This window comes from Haemaphysalis longicornis, unplaced genomic scaffold (assembly GCF_048455015.1).
Source record: "Haemaphysalis longicornis isolate Haplotype H1 unplaced genomic scaffold, Haemaphysalis longicornis Haplotype H1 scaffold_10, whole genome shotgun sequence".
Classification (NCBI taxonomy): Eukaryota; Metazoa; Arthropoda; class Arachnida; order Ixodida; family Ixodidae; genus Haemaphysalis; species Haemaphysalis longicornis.
The window spans coordinates 75,240,805-75,255,496 of NW_027526204.1; the positions used below are offsets into that span (position 1 = coordinate 75,240,805).

At 43.8% G+C, this 14,692-nt stretch overlaps 2 protein-coding genes across 4 annotated transcripts in view; one reads left to right on the forward strand and one right to left on the reverse strand.

The window, feature by feature from the left end:
• Hdac1 (histone deacetylase 1) overlaps positions 1-5,276 on the reverse strand; it is a 31,775-nt gene extending 26,499 nt beyond the window's left edge. For both annotated transcript variants that reach the window (XM_077689929.1, XM_077689928.1), the window contains exons 1-3: positions 5,154-5,276; positions 2,686-2,798; positions 1,718-1,835 (exon numbers count right to left, since the gene is read on the reverse strand). In XM_077689929.1, coding sequence (XP_077546055.1) covers positions 1,718-1,835; positions 2,686-2,798; positions 5,154-5,202 — 280 coding nt within the window. In that variant the 5' untranslated portion in view covers positions 5,203-5,276. The remainder of the gene's footprint in view (positions 1-1,717; positions 1,836-2,685; positions 2,799-5,153) is intronic.
• A 361-nt stretch (positions 5,277-5,637) lies between these two features.
• Positions 5,638-14,692, forward strand: part of Src64b (Tyrosine-protein kinase Src64B) — a 35,814-nt gene continuing 26,759 nt past the window's right edge. Inside the window, exons 1-2 of one of the 2 annotated variants that reach the window (XM_077689930.1) lie at positions 5,638-5,909; positions 10,234-10,356. The gene's annotated coding sequence lies outside the window, so the exon portion shown is untranslated. Of the gene's footprint in view, positions 5,910-10,233; positions 10,357-12,857; positions 13,026-14,692 lie in introns of those variants that run through there. The other variant, XM_077689931.1, reaches the window with a different exon arrangement.

Here is a 14,692-nt window from a genome sequence, read left to right on the forward strand (position 1 = left end):
TCGCTACGATTCGTTGGATTTGAAACTTCAGCCATCGAGAGTCCTGATTGGAGCGATTCAAACTTCTCTGGGCTCAAACGAACTTCCGGGGGTATAGAAACCCGCCCGGAGGCACTTATGACTTATCGTCGGCATTCTTCGGCGGCACTTTTTGGAGGCACTGAGTGGAGAGGTGCTGTCGCCTTTGTGCGAGCCATATAACTTTTGCTTACCCTTGTACATACTGCATATAAATGTTGCTTCAACTTTTCGTCGACTCGAGAACTTCCTCGCTCTGCTCTACGCCGCGTCGATAGCGGACGGATCAAGGCAACGTCGCTACACCGGTGGCTGCGCTCGGATGGCCAGTCGCAAGAGTGGTGGCTGCGGTGAGCGGCCCCAGTCCTAACAGCGGAGACAGCGTCAGGATGGCTGATAACCAACATCGGAGACAAGCTGGGATGCGAGTCGCAACCTGCCTATTCGCAACAGCAGGAGGATTTCGCTGCTTCTCCCTTGCTTGCCGCGCACCCCAGGAGGCACGGCCGCGTGCGTTACCCAAGTCGCGCGCGCTGCCAACGCTTTCCCCTCAGACGTCGTCATGGGGAAATCGTCCTTGTGGGTAAATTTTCTTCAAGTTCAGAGACTTCGTTGAAATGAAATTACAGCAACATTTGCTTCGTTATATCGAGATAAAATATACATGGTTTCCAATGGGAAGTAAATTGTGTGTGCCTTGTAACTTCGTTATATCAGGAATTTCGTTATATTGAAGTTCGTTATATCGAGGTTTAACCGTACCTCGTTCGGCAAGCTTATAAGCTCTGCCTAATTTGCATTTGCTTTAGCCGGCCTCAGCCAATCGCAGAGCTGCTACATATGATATCATCGGTTCTGTTGCGAGAAATGAGCTAGTGGGTCGCATGGCCATTCCCTTTTTTCCTAATTATGTAGCTTATTAGAGCTAAGTGTGAGTTAAAAGTGGTGTCAGTATGATTCTAACAAGGCAATCTTTCGAATGAACCAAACTTGTGTTTTGTCTGAATGGCCCCCTTAAAAGAGAATAGAAGAAGTGTTCTAAGCGAAACACTGGGTGGTGCTGGGTGCACACATAAAGTGCCGAGCTTGCACCCACAAGAGAACAGAATTTCGCCCACGGGTGCTAACTTCTCCTTTGATTAGTTATTCCTTAAACAACCTACCAACAGCTCCAAGCATAGGCTGCGTTCCAATCTTTGAACACCACGGTAGCCCGCTTATGAGCAGTCTAATCAGACATATGAAGCAACGTGAATTGGACCTCCGCAGCGGCCAGCACCCCAAAAAAAGACTTCGCAGCAGACATGTTAGCAAACGCAAGCCGTAGTGTTGTAAAAATGATGGCGTTATTATAAAAATTACGTGATGCAAGACGTAAACAAAAGCATCTTCACAACTAGTAAATTATACGAAATATTTAAATGAAAAAGAAGTTAGTTTGTTCCAATATTACTATGCAAAAAGGTGGCGCTGGCACCGTTTTTAAGTTCAGACAGGACGGTAACCTGCATTGTTGTTGACTACGAAGCAGACTTCGTTCCTGGCTTAGTTCAAATTGGAAGGAGACTTAATTAGACAGGTGGTTCGCTAATACGGCAACGAAGTCGTCTAAACGGGAAATTGAAACGCACCAACAGGCTCAGCACACTGTCCAGCATGCTTCAAAAGCCCGTGATACAAAGCGGAAATAGGCACGCACATCTCTGCATCTGCTTGTTGTACTCCGACATATTGTCCGGCCGGATGCTGCGCAGGAACCGAATGTAGTCGTCGCTGTGGTACTTGGTCATCTCCTCCTGCGTCGCCTTGTGGGGTCTCTGCAGCAATCCAAGCCAAGACAAGTATAAAGCCAAGAAACAAAACAAGGACCCAAACGAGGCCAAACTGACAAGTGCACGTACATGTGTAACTTCTAGAATGTTAAGCCCTTGGCAACAGAGTTATTCAACGGGGGTCACCGAGCAAGCCAAGCCAAGACAAGTATGAAGCCGGGAACAAAAAGATGATGTAAGCAGGGCCCAAATGGCGCCTGTGCGCACATAAGTTAGCTGTTAGAATGTTAAGCCCTTGGCAACAGTATCCAATGGAGCCACCGAGCAAACCAAGCCAAGACAACAATAAAGTCGGGAAACGAAACCATGACCTAGACAGGGCCGAACTGGCGATGGCATGTACATAACGAACTGCTAAAATGTTAAGCCCTTGGAAAAAGAATTTATAAAATTCTCAATAGAGTATTACACCGTTAACAATGAAAGCACGCTCCCTGCAAATGACCGATGCAAATGCTTCAACCACCAAACTGCCCCAACACACAGCGGTGTAAAAACAATGCTCCTGCACTGGCGATGGCCCCCTGCAAGAGCCCAGTTCTGATCCGCCACTGAGGCAAACTTGAACCGCTGCACAGCAAACTCCTCCGTGGTACACCATGGGGCTAATGCCGTTTTGTACACAGATCCTGACCCAACATTGTTTAATTCTTCAATCCAAGGTTCGGCAATTTTGCCAACAAATGTCTCACGCAGTTTGTATGCGAGAAAACTACGCAATCAGCGAAATACTCAGGGTGAGGCCGGTTGGTTATGGAAACACAACGGCTAGGACTCAACAGTGGGGAGGGATGCAGAAGTAGGAGAAAAAAAGAAAAAAATGCGCGAGCCTCACGTAGATCTCCATCTTCCGGTAGAGGCCATAGTTGAGGATGAGGTTATGTGTCATCCGCATGCGATGTGGCTTCATTGGATGGCCCTGGCCATAGTAGTAGTTGCCGATGTCCCCTGCAAGTGCATGGTGAAGTGTCAGCAAACTGAAGGATACGACTTTACGATTATGGAGTAAAACTGTTAAAAAAAAGAAAAAAAAAAAGAACCAGCAACAACGACATAACATAAGAGCAACAGCAACATAAGCAACAAAGAAACAGAAGCATAAGGGTGCACATCAAGCATTGACTGTACTCTGGAATCCGGAGATACTTAGCAGCTGTTGCGATGGAGCCTGAACAATTAACTCTAATGTATCGTTTGTCCCAAAAGAAAAGCCAAGTGATTACGACCACAATGTGAAATGTAACAAATAAAAGCTTCCATGCAACCGCGCCATGTTGCAAGAAGTACTACAAGATGAAGCTACCGCATGAGTAAGAATTAAAATTTTTTCAACAACGTAATAGCTGACACAACAGCACAAATTTGTAATAAGCTGGAGACAGGACGCTTTCAAAGACAGACCGTCTCATTGAAATCCTTGTGCGTTGGCCAGAACTTTTAGGTACACTAGACTCTCGTTAATACACACTCGGTTATGATGAATTCTGCGATTAAGACGAACAAACTCCTGCTTTCTTCTGACACACACAAGGCAAAAAACGCCTGCTCGAGACGCATTTCTGATAATACGAACAAACGCTCATGATCTCTTCGAATTTGTCTTTATGGGAGTTTTCTGTACGTGTTACAAATCACGCATTTCTGATAATACGAACAAACATCATGATCTCTTCGATTTCATCTTTATGGGAGTTTTCTGTACGTGTTACAAATCTTGTTGCTGTATACGATGGTATTCTAGCTTATACCAATATTAAAAGAATTACAATATGAAAAAATGCAAGCGTATCTCACCATCATCTATGGCGGCACATAACTAATCGCGGTATTTTCATTACGAGATAGCATTCACTGGTTGCTATTTTGCAATGCAAAATGTGCAACCTTGCATGTGACGTTACCACAAGCCCTTTCTGGAGCACTGCTTCAATCTTTCTCATGGCTGCTTGAGATGACAGTGGCTGATTCGATGACAGCCCTCCACTGTGCAAGAACTTTTAATTCCTCACTTCATGGTTGCTATGCGCTTGTCTTAAGTGCCCATACAATTAACATACGAAATTCAGTAAGCCTGCATTTTATTTGTTTGAATAAAATTCGTAAACTCTCTGTTACATTTATTATATGCCAGCGATTTTTCTAGGAAATTATTGCGCCAAAACAGGCGTCTTACATAATTTATTGTGACTGCTAAGGTTTTTCAAGAGCCCTCTCGACAAACTGCAGTGAAGTGCAGAAGTGATCTTTTTTCTTTGTACCTCTGTATCTTATGCCTCCATTATTATTACTTAAAAAAAAAAAACTCAATGAACCTCTGCGTTAGTCCTACGAAGCTTGCGTTGGTGTCGCGGGGTTTTACTGAAACATCAAGAAAACCTTTCGTTATGCAATATATGCATTTGTAAGGGTGTGCGCGTAAGACCGCTATTCAGATGGGAAAGAAGTCCTAAAGGAGAAATTTCAAACAAACGTGTGATCGGATGGAGCTAATACCAATTTTGGGAAAATTTGACCGCTCAAAAACAAAATCGGTGAAATGTAATGTGTTGCTGTCATTGCGAAATGTAGAAGAACATTCGAATATTCGGCCAACTGTATGCGCCACAGCGCACCGCCAGATATTTTCAAGCACTTAGGATGAAAATATCATAGAGAAGTAATTGCAGACGATCATAAACACTATGTGCTTTGAAAATATCAAGAAGTATATATAACCTAAACAACCAAGAACACCCTACACAAATAAAGTTCGGATAAAGGTCGAATAGTTTCGAAGTTCCGGACTATCACACAGCAGAGCTAAACAGAATAAAACGCAGCCAAACAAGAAATATTCTATATTACTCTTAAAGAGGTACACCTAATCCGTAAATTAAACTAGCACGACCTCACTACTTTGGACAGAGGCATTTGCAGAACATTGCAATGCTAACGAACACAGTAACGAAACTCAGCTTCCGAAATTTCGCTACAACCGCTTCGTTTTTTTGAACCGGCTTCGAGCTTTTCTGAGCAACTACCTGTACATGCGCAAAGTCACACTACGAAATGACTCTATAGATATCCCCTGATAATCAAACGAATTACCACAACTTGTGCAGATATTGTAGTAAGCGTTTCGAAGATACGAACAAAGCGAAATGTTTGTCAAAGCCGCCGAAGCTTGCCGAGCCATAACATCGCCTGGGTTGCATAAAAACAATAATTTACAAGCAACTATTATAGTGCACGCGAAAATGAGAAACAATAGCCGATATCGCGGCCAAAATGCTGTCATTAGAGGCGAAAATTAGCACAACTTACCATCGTAATAGTAACAAACGCGCTTTTTTGAGTGCATTGTGGCGGCCATAGTTGTTAGAGGTCACGTGACGAATAGTCTCGTCGAAAAAAGGAGAAAGGTGACCAAAACACACAGGCTAAAGTTTCAATATTACAAAATAAAACAAAACATTTTTTAAATATTTTGTTTTTTTTTTGTGTTTTGATTGCTGTAAAAAGCATGTTCAAATGCTGGCTGCAAAACTTGACATATTTCACTATTTTTTACAAAAATCTGCAGATGTCGCCTTATTACTGTGCGGCGAGTTGTAGTTCTATGCGACTTAATTTCACTAGTGCGTCAAGACATAAGTATATTTATCACACATAAGAAAATATGTGGATTTAGAAGGTTTTAGTTATAATTAGGTTGACGAGAAAAAGTTTTGTAAAAGGTTTGTAATTTATTTTTAAGTGGCGCCACCTATGCAAACAAAGTCAGCTGGCGTCAATAAGTTGGTAGCCCGTTGGCGGAAAGGTAGCCGTTTCTGCGAAGGCTAACGAGGTTAGAGGTGGTCCGCTGTGTCGATGCCCTGTCAAGATGTCTCCCGGGAGCTCTCGCCGTAGCGTACTTGCATGCACCGCCGCGAAGTGCGAGGGAAACTAAACAAGAGGAAAAGCGAAGAGCCGGAATCGCCGCAAAGCCTACTTGTTCCCCTTGATATTCGCCGGCTCTGCGGAACCTACACCGAAGACGACAGCGTTTTGTGGCCCCGATCATGAGCTGATCGCTGTGAGGTGAGGCGTTGCTTTTTCGCGTCGTTGACTCAAGCCTCACTGGCGACCAGCGTACCCGAGCTGGCCGTTGAGGGAATCAACGCCCGTTATAAACATGACATCGCACGACTAGGTCACGAAGATGCGTCGCCCATTCTCCTGCGGCCGTCGGGACGTCCGTTCGCGTTTTCGGGTCGCCCAAGCACGGGCGCTCCGCTCGGGATGTGCCCGTCCGGTAGTCGAGATTTTGGTCGCTTTTCGTTTTCATCCTCTTGCCGCATCGTCGCCGGGCAAGTTTTTAAGAGACGAGTTTCCGTTTTGCTGCTGTTTTGTTTCTCGTTCAAGCGGTTCGCGACTATTTTTAGAGAACAGCGACCCCAAATGCCAGCCGCGGCTTACGTGAACAATAGCCGCTTGGCGTGAACCAGCTCGATGCTAATTTTTCGGCCCGATTCAGCGGCCCGTGGGAAAAAGAAAACGGCGTTGTGTAGTTCCTGCCAGACAGCGTATGACCCTGATAATTAGATTTCCCGTTCCTCCGCTCTCTCTTCTCATACGGTCGTTCAAAGTTTTCGTTAATCCGCGGTTTATTCGCGGACGACGTCTGCGCGAAGAGTTGCCGCATTACCTCCGCCTCATGTCCGGGAACCTGACCGTGCAGCAAAAAACTCTAGTTTGAAGGGGCGATTGAACGTGCTTAACATATTACGGTCCGCTGGTACCATGTCGCGTAACGGACGTTCATTGTTGCGGCCGGCCCGCGCATCAGAGTCGCCTGCAACTCGCCCGACGAGTAAAGCCGCCGCGGACCGTTCTTGGAAAAGCGCCAGGTCACGGTTAGCTCGAAGACGCTCTCGCCCCTCGTCCAAGGAGAAGAAGCGATCATTTTTTTGCAATTCCCCCCCTCCCGCCGCCTTTCGTGTTCTTTCATTTCGCTTTTTTTTTTTTTTTTCTGGCCGTCCCACTGACTCCTTCGCGTCAGTCATCGGCTGTTTCGGTTTTGTTTTCTGGCGCGATTGGTCACGTCCAGCGTCGCCTGATTTTCATGCGCTGTTTTGTTTGCTGAATTGACGCGTTCATAAGCGCATTCTTTGGGAACGGCCGTCTTCCGGCCTACGAATGACGTTGAGCTTGCTGGTTGTGGCGCGTCCGCAAACGGCCGACAGCGCAGTCGGCGTAAGCCTTCACTATCATTTTGTCTATCCTCCCAGGAAGTTATTAGTCACCCGGTACTGATTACTATTGCATAGCGAGGAGGAAGCTTGTAGCTGGGCGCTGTAGAGTGTTGATACAACTTCGACTAGTCGAAGTGTCACAACTCGTAGCTGACTTTTGTGGGGGGGAAAAAGTACTGGTGTGTTGTCAAGGGTTTGTGTGACAGCAGAACGTTGTGAGAGAATGTTACTTTGAAGCGCACTTGGTAGCTGCTGTCAAACACTTCGCAGTGTCAACTACATGATGTGTTTTATGCCTCATATGTGCGCGAATGTATCATTAGGCATACAAGACTCATACGTCGCCTCTCAGTGGCGAAAGCACTAGACTTATGGCCTTTTGGACGCGAATTTGATTCCTAGTGGTCGCATTTCCGAGGAAGGCAAAATACAAAAAGTGCCTATGCACAGCCACGTGCATTCCAGTCTGCCATATAACTGTGTAGGTGTCTCATTATTTGCATTTCCAGGGTCTATAGTTTGCACAACCTTTAGGATAAGAGTTGCGAGATAAAAGGGCGTACAAATGTGGGATCAGACTTCATCTGATAGCACCACAGCGTCATTCTGTTATTTCAGTGCCTCGTGGTTGCAGCTATTTCCTTCCAGGGCGTTCGCGGAACCTTGGCAGTCTTTTGCAAAAAAACCAAGCTCAATTAGCGAAATATTTGAGTTTGTACTTGATGAGCTATACAGAAAAATTTACTGTTTCCGCATGATTTTCAGATCGTGGAATGCGTCATCAGTCACAAAAATCTAGTTGGAGGACAGTAACTTTCTGAAAACCAGTTGTTAGACTATCAGACAGCCCGGTTTTGTCGTATTATATATCTGATAAAAAGGTGATAGAGGGGCTACCGGACTGCATGGGAATTTAGCCAGGCCGTAGAATTTTGGACTAAGGAACACTCAATGAAACAGTAGTTTGATAAGGTCAAGATAATGTCGCACTACTGGTATCATTTTGTCGCAAAGATGAGTTCTTGGGATACTTGCAAATCCTTGATGTGGGCCAGTTGGTTTGGCAGGAGTAGAAAGATAGAGGCGAAAAGCGAGGAGTTTTTGGCGCACGTTGGAGATCTTCAGTGGTCAAAATTAATCCGGAGTCCTCCACTGTGGCATGCCTCATAACCCAAGAGTAGCTTTAGTGCGTTAATCCCCACAGTGAATCAATCAATTGACGTGAGTGAAAAGGTTTAGAGGCGCAAAAAAATGCGCCTCTAAAGGCGCAAAACACAAGGCGCAAAACACAAGAGGAAACAAACAAGACATACAAAGTGCCTTACCAGTCTTGTTTGTTTCTTGCGGCAGCGTTTTTTGCACCTTTAAACCATCTTCACTGGTTCTTGTAAGAAAATAGCTGAAATAACTGAACCTGGCTTCTTAGATACTTTCTCCGAGCAGTTCAGTAAAAATTTAGTGGCTAAACACTGTGAAAACATTCCCAACAGTTATGTGGTTGGGGAAACCAGCTTACCGTTATCACTTATTTATTTATCTTATTTATTCGCAACACCCCTAAAGGCCCCAGTGAAGGAGTATTACATAGAGGGGTTACATTTGCACATATATTGTATGAGCATAATAAAAATAAAAAACAACAAACGAAAAAGGAATACTCAAACTGAGAGCACAAATCTATAAGCATCGTAACCTTGAAAACAACGATGACGCGAAATTCTGTATACAATAACAAGGAAAAAGACACAAATACAATACAAATGGTTCAAATTCTATCGCGAACACAACGTACGACAGCACAACACATCAGCACAACGAAAAGAAAAAGGAAAATACAGGGCAAAAAAAGAAATTAGCGACGTTTTGAAAGAAGGAAAACAAAAACACGGAATCAGAGCAAAGCGTTAGATTGGCCCTTGGATGAGTTCCTGAAGTTTCGTGTTGTCTCTTTGAAACGCTGTATCTGATGGTATATTATTCCATTCGGCCATGGTACGTGGAATGAAAGACTGGGCAAACGAAGATGAGCGGCAATTTGTGCATTTAACTTTGTAGGAATGGTCGCAGCATGGAAAAATTACCAGAGGTAGTCCAAAAAAATCATCATGGAGTGACACATGGTGATAAAGGGGGGCACATGGGTCTTTGATCGAAAATTTTATTTTTAGAGTTGTGACAATAAAAATTTGGGGACACAAATAGTTTGTCATTCCGACTGTAGACGCAAAATTTGTTTTTGTGTAAAACGATTACATTCAAATTAATTCGAATGTTCATATTTGATTGTTTGACAGCCTTTGTAAACAAGCTGCTGGAGTGATGCATCTGAACAAGGTACCGCCAGTGAACTGTGCACAAATCAAGGAGTGCAATAAGACTGACGTTATCATTCTATCTGGTATGTAGCAGAAGTTGCAACCATTTGTTGTTTGGGCTTCGAAGACAAAAGCGGTTTTTCTGGTTTCCGCCTTTCAAACCCAAACTTCAAACGGTCGTAACTTCTGCTGTAGACCAGATAGAATGATACTGTTAGTATTATTGCACTCCTTGATTTGTGCACAGTTCACTGGTACCTCGTTCAGCTGCAGCACTCCAGTAGGCATTTTAGAAAAGCTGTCAAACAATCAAATATGAATATTCGAATAAATTTGAATATAGTTTGTTTTACACAAAAAGAAATTTCATATCTACCACCAGAATGAAAAACTACATATGCCCCCCACCCCCCAATTTTCATGATCATAACTGTAAATACAAACTTTTCTGGTTTACGACCAGTGTGCCCACTTAAAGTCAGTTTCACTAGTTCTTGCTAGAAAATAGCTTAAGTAACTGAATCTGGCTTCTTAGATGCTTTCTACAAGCAGTTCAGTGAAAATTTAGTGACTAAACACCGTGGAAACATTCCCAACAGTGATGTGGCTGGGAAAACCAGCTTATCGTTACCACTAGGCACACAAACAGAGCCAAAGCAGAAATTCCGGGATTCCGCCCACAAATTTTGCAAGCCAGGCTATTAGAAAGGAAGCGGCTGCCGTTGCCTCGCCCTACGACATCCCAGTGTCGCGCACACGCCTTACACGCGCGATTTCAGAAGGAGGCGGAGAAGGAACTTCCTCTCGTGGCGATCGTACTTCCTCTTTTGAGACCCGCCGCCTTGTCTTGCGCAGTCTGTGGTGGCCGTGTGCGGAGACGTGGTGCGGTTCGAAGGAGCGGCGCAGTTTCGAGCCGGGCGTTGGGATGGGTCGGAGAGGGCCTGCCGACCACTGTCGACATTTCTTCCAAACGGCCAGGTGAGTTCAGTTCCTTGCCTGTTGTTCGACGACTTTGAGGGGGCGTTTGGGTGATCGTTATAGTTATCTGCTTTAAAGGAGCCATGAAGACAAAAACACAAGTTGGGTTTATTAAAAAGACGGCTTAGTCCCGATAACAGTGATACCAATATCATCGCAATCTTCGAACAAACAACGGAGATATGAAAGAAAACCTGGGAAGCAGTCGCGACCCCCTAGCCAATTTCCCGCAACTTTTCTACGACGTCACGGAACCTTGTTTGTGCGATTGGCGGCCGCCTAACTGGCCTGTCGCGACGACACATGACTGGACGTCTGTAATGGGGCCTCTAGTTCCATTTGACCGCATCACTTGAATGCTAACGTGCAGTTAGCGCACTGAAAATTATGTTTCATTGTTGGTCCGTATGACGTCATTCTCGCTATAACACATCACTGTGGCGCAAAATTTGAAATTTTTAAATACTTCTTGCTTTTTTTTTTTTTCGTTAATAAAACATCCTTTGTGGCTGTAATGGAGCTGACTGAGATACTGAATCCTAGTTCTTTCAAATTAAACGAAGTTGTATTTTCTCTTCATGGCTCCTTTAAGGGGCCATGAAGACAAAATTTCGATTTTGGTTCATTAGAAAGGCTGCTCTGGTGATACGATAACGATCACAGCAGTTTTATGGCAAATTCCAAACAAGTAATAGAGATGTTGAGAACGGCAGAGGAAGCAGCGGTGACTTCCTGGCAGTTTCCAGCGGTTTCTCAATGATGTCGTCTAATCTTCGTTGGGTGATAGGGGGTGCCGCTGGCCTAAGCCAACGGCAAGAAACATTACCGTGCTTGTGTGGTGGAGCCTCTAGCTCCGTTTGAACGTTGACGTGAAGTTGACACACTGACAACGGCGTTTTTAGGGCTGACCCTTATGTCACTGCGGCCCATAATACATAGCTGCAACGTAAAGTTCACATTGTTTTGTATCTCTCACGTTATTGCTTAAAAAACGTCTTTCGTGGCTTGAATGGGGCCGAGTAAGTTATGAAAAGCTGGTTCTTTAATGAAATTGAGCCAAGTGGTATTTTGCCGTCATGGCCGGGGGGGACACTGCTCTTAAAACAGCTTCCTGTTAAACTTGTCGGTCTTGCTGCTTCTTTTCCACTGATTTCAAATGTGGTATTACTTTTAAGTCGGCCAATTAGTTACCAAGATAATTAGGAATAATTAGCCATTTTTGGTGGAACAATACACAAAACAGTGTTAGTCATAAAACTGTAATATTTATATTTTTTCGATACTATGAACCCCGGTGAGTGCAATAAAACGATTGGTTTTTTGATGCACCACTTGGAACTAATTTTACAGCTCATTAAACTTTGGTGTTTGAAATGGGCATTCAAAATGGTTCCTTGCCACTGGTGCCACCAAAGTTTAATGAGCTGTAAAATTAGTTCCAAGCGGTGCATCAAAAAACCGATTCTCTTATCACACTCACCAGAGTTCATAGTATTGAAAAAATATAAAGATCGCAGTTTTATGGCCAACACTGTTTTGTCTATTGTTCCGCCAAAAATGGCTAATTATCCCTAATTATATCAAGAACTAATTGACCAGCTCAAAAAATAATGCCGTATTTGAAATCAGTGGAAAAAAAGCGGCAAGATTGACAAGTTTTAAGAGCAGTGTCCCCCCCGACGTCTCCCCTTAATGGTGCAAGGCCAACAAAGCACAAAGAGTGACAAAGAACTTTTAACCGTTCAGTAAATGTGGTGAGATTCGGAAGGCTAATTAAAATCGGGTAATTAGAGTAACAGCGGCAAGGATTGAAAGAATGAAGAGGGTCGGCGCATAGCGCCAGGTTGTTTTACAAACAATATAAAATGAGCTGTAAAAATTTAATGTCCGATAAATTGTTAAAGACGCGTTTTGGAGAATACTAGGGTTGTCCGATAAAAAGGACAGTGGGTGGAGTGGAATCTGATTGTAGTGTTCTGGCAAGGGTTTGCATCGTGCTGTGTTGAGTGCCCTGCTTTGAATCAGGATGTGGATTACAGTAAAGTGGTCTCCACACTTGTCTCGACGATTCAGTGAGCAGATGCAGTAGGTTGCATGTGTGTGGCCCATTCGTAACCCTGGCTGGGGCAACTTTGATGAATCTATTGTATGTTGTGTCACATTTTAGATTAGTTTGTCAGCTAGCCTTTTTGTCGAAAGAACGTCCCCACAAAGTCGGCGGTAACGTTTCGCGGGGTCAAAAATCAATGTGGGTGTTGGGGCGTATTACACTGCTGATAGCAATAACTTCCGGCGAACCATTGTAATTATGTCTGCTGGTGCGCGTTGGGACCGCTCCGATGACTAACGTCAGACGTGAATTGGCTCTGCATCATAGTGCGGGAGAGATAACCTATCTTCGTGTGCTTCGAGGTATGTCGTACAGATTGTTGTCAGTGGCGATAGCGTATCGGCGTTGCAAGGTTTGCGGCGATTGGAAATATTCTCTATTGTTATTTTCCTGTTCTCAAAGCACGCACGTTTGCTAAGTCTGTCTTGTGGCTTTGGCTCGGTCGGTTTTTGGTGTTGCGTGTCAAAAAATTGCTGGGAGCTGAACTGGTCAAAGTGTGTGGCAAGGCGTGCGAGCGGTTGCATCTGATCCTACTGTGGAATCTTTTTTGCACTTTTGGGTATGTCCGTGTTTTTGTTTTTGCTTCTGTAGTAGTCATGAGGAATCTGCTTGTAATATGTGTTGGAGCTTTGATTTTCGCGGCTTATCAGTGCATACAAGGGTATAAATGAGATCAGTGTTGACAGCTTTATGACTCGTGTTTTGTGGTTGTGCTTTTAATAGCTGAAGCGACTTTGTAGTTTTTGCTTCGACAGTCCTTGGCTGGAGATGCTTCAGATTGGTTAACCCTTGAGGCCCTGTTTTGTTTTATTTGAAGAAAAACCAGGCTTTTTTAGTGTTTTCTTAAAGTTTCAGGGCCCCATAAGCCCAAAAACTGAGTGCGTGTAGTGCAAATAATAACTGATTTATTAATGAGGCAATTTATTAAAAAGCTTTCAATTAAAAATTTTAAATGAAGCAGAAACATCTTTTTTGCGTGTTTTTATAACATTTATGACCAGATGGGCCTGAAAACAAAAAAAGTAGCTTCATAGCGCAAATATATAAAGATTTGCAGGCTTTGGAAAAAAACTAGGACGCCCGTTTTTTTTTTTTTTAGCCTCACCAGCGTAGTTGTGTCTTCACCAAAGCTGCTGCTTTATACAGTCCCGCTCGCTCTAAAACTCAACAAAAACAATGTCTATCGCAATAGGCATCCTTGAAGAGCAATTCCCCAGAAAACCAGGGGTTTTGGTTTCGTTTTCTGTGCACTATAGAAACTTTTATGTGGTGGCATCAATCGACGTCACCAGGGCCGAAAGGGTTAATGGGAAAAGAATTCATTATGTAGATTTTAGTTGATCATCCATAATAATTGACGCCATGAAATAATAGGTGACTGGTTAGGCCTTTTGGTAACACGTGGTTGGTGCCGCGGTTATGAAGCTTTAGGGTTCATTTTAAGTGATTTAGTTGCATGCCTAATTCCGCTGCTGCCAAGATTCTGCACAACCCATTTCTTTTAATTACATCATTTTTAAAAGTGGTAGATCGCATGACCCATTCTGCAAAGTTTCAGAAATCTTACTGGCGGAGATTGTTACATACCCGCCCACAGCTCTCATCCCATGGGCTGCAAATGGGGGTATGCACTGGCCCTTAACGACTCTGACTAGTAAAGTTTATTTATAAACATCATCACGATCATGGAGCGGGTCAGTAGAAAGAGGTGTGGCTACTTACTCCTGAAAATGATTCATAACTTGGAAGTCGTTCATTACAAACACTCACCCCCGAAAAACTGATTCGTGCTTCTCATATCTTTATTTTTTTTTCCTTGACACTTTAACTGCTCAGTTCGTCAGTGCCTCAAGTGTTTCGAATCATTGCGCAAACATCCTGTTATGTGCCTTGCCTCAGTGATAAGACGTCTGGAAAGTTGCAGGAAATTCCGCCTCCCAGTTTCTGAAGTGTTCCAAGAAAGGAAGTGACCTGGTAGACTAACTTCCGTTCTGGTTTCCAAGTCCATTGTGCGCGGGTTGCTTAGTCTGTCTCATTTGTTTTTGTAAACTTTCTTTTGTGCATTTGCACCTCGCGGACCGTATTTTCATGTTGTTGAATATCCTTGCATTGTTATTTGTTTTTGTAAACTTTCTTTTGTGCATTTGCACCTCGCGGACCGTATTTCCATGTTGTTGAATATCCTTGCATTGTTAAAAACGGTGTCGTTACCAGAGTTATAATACG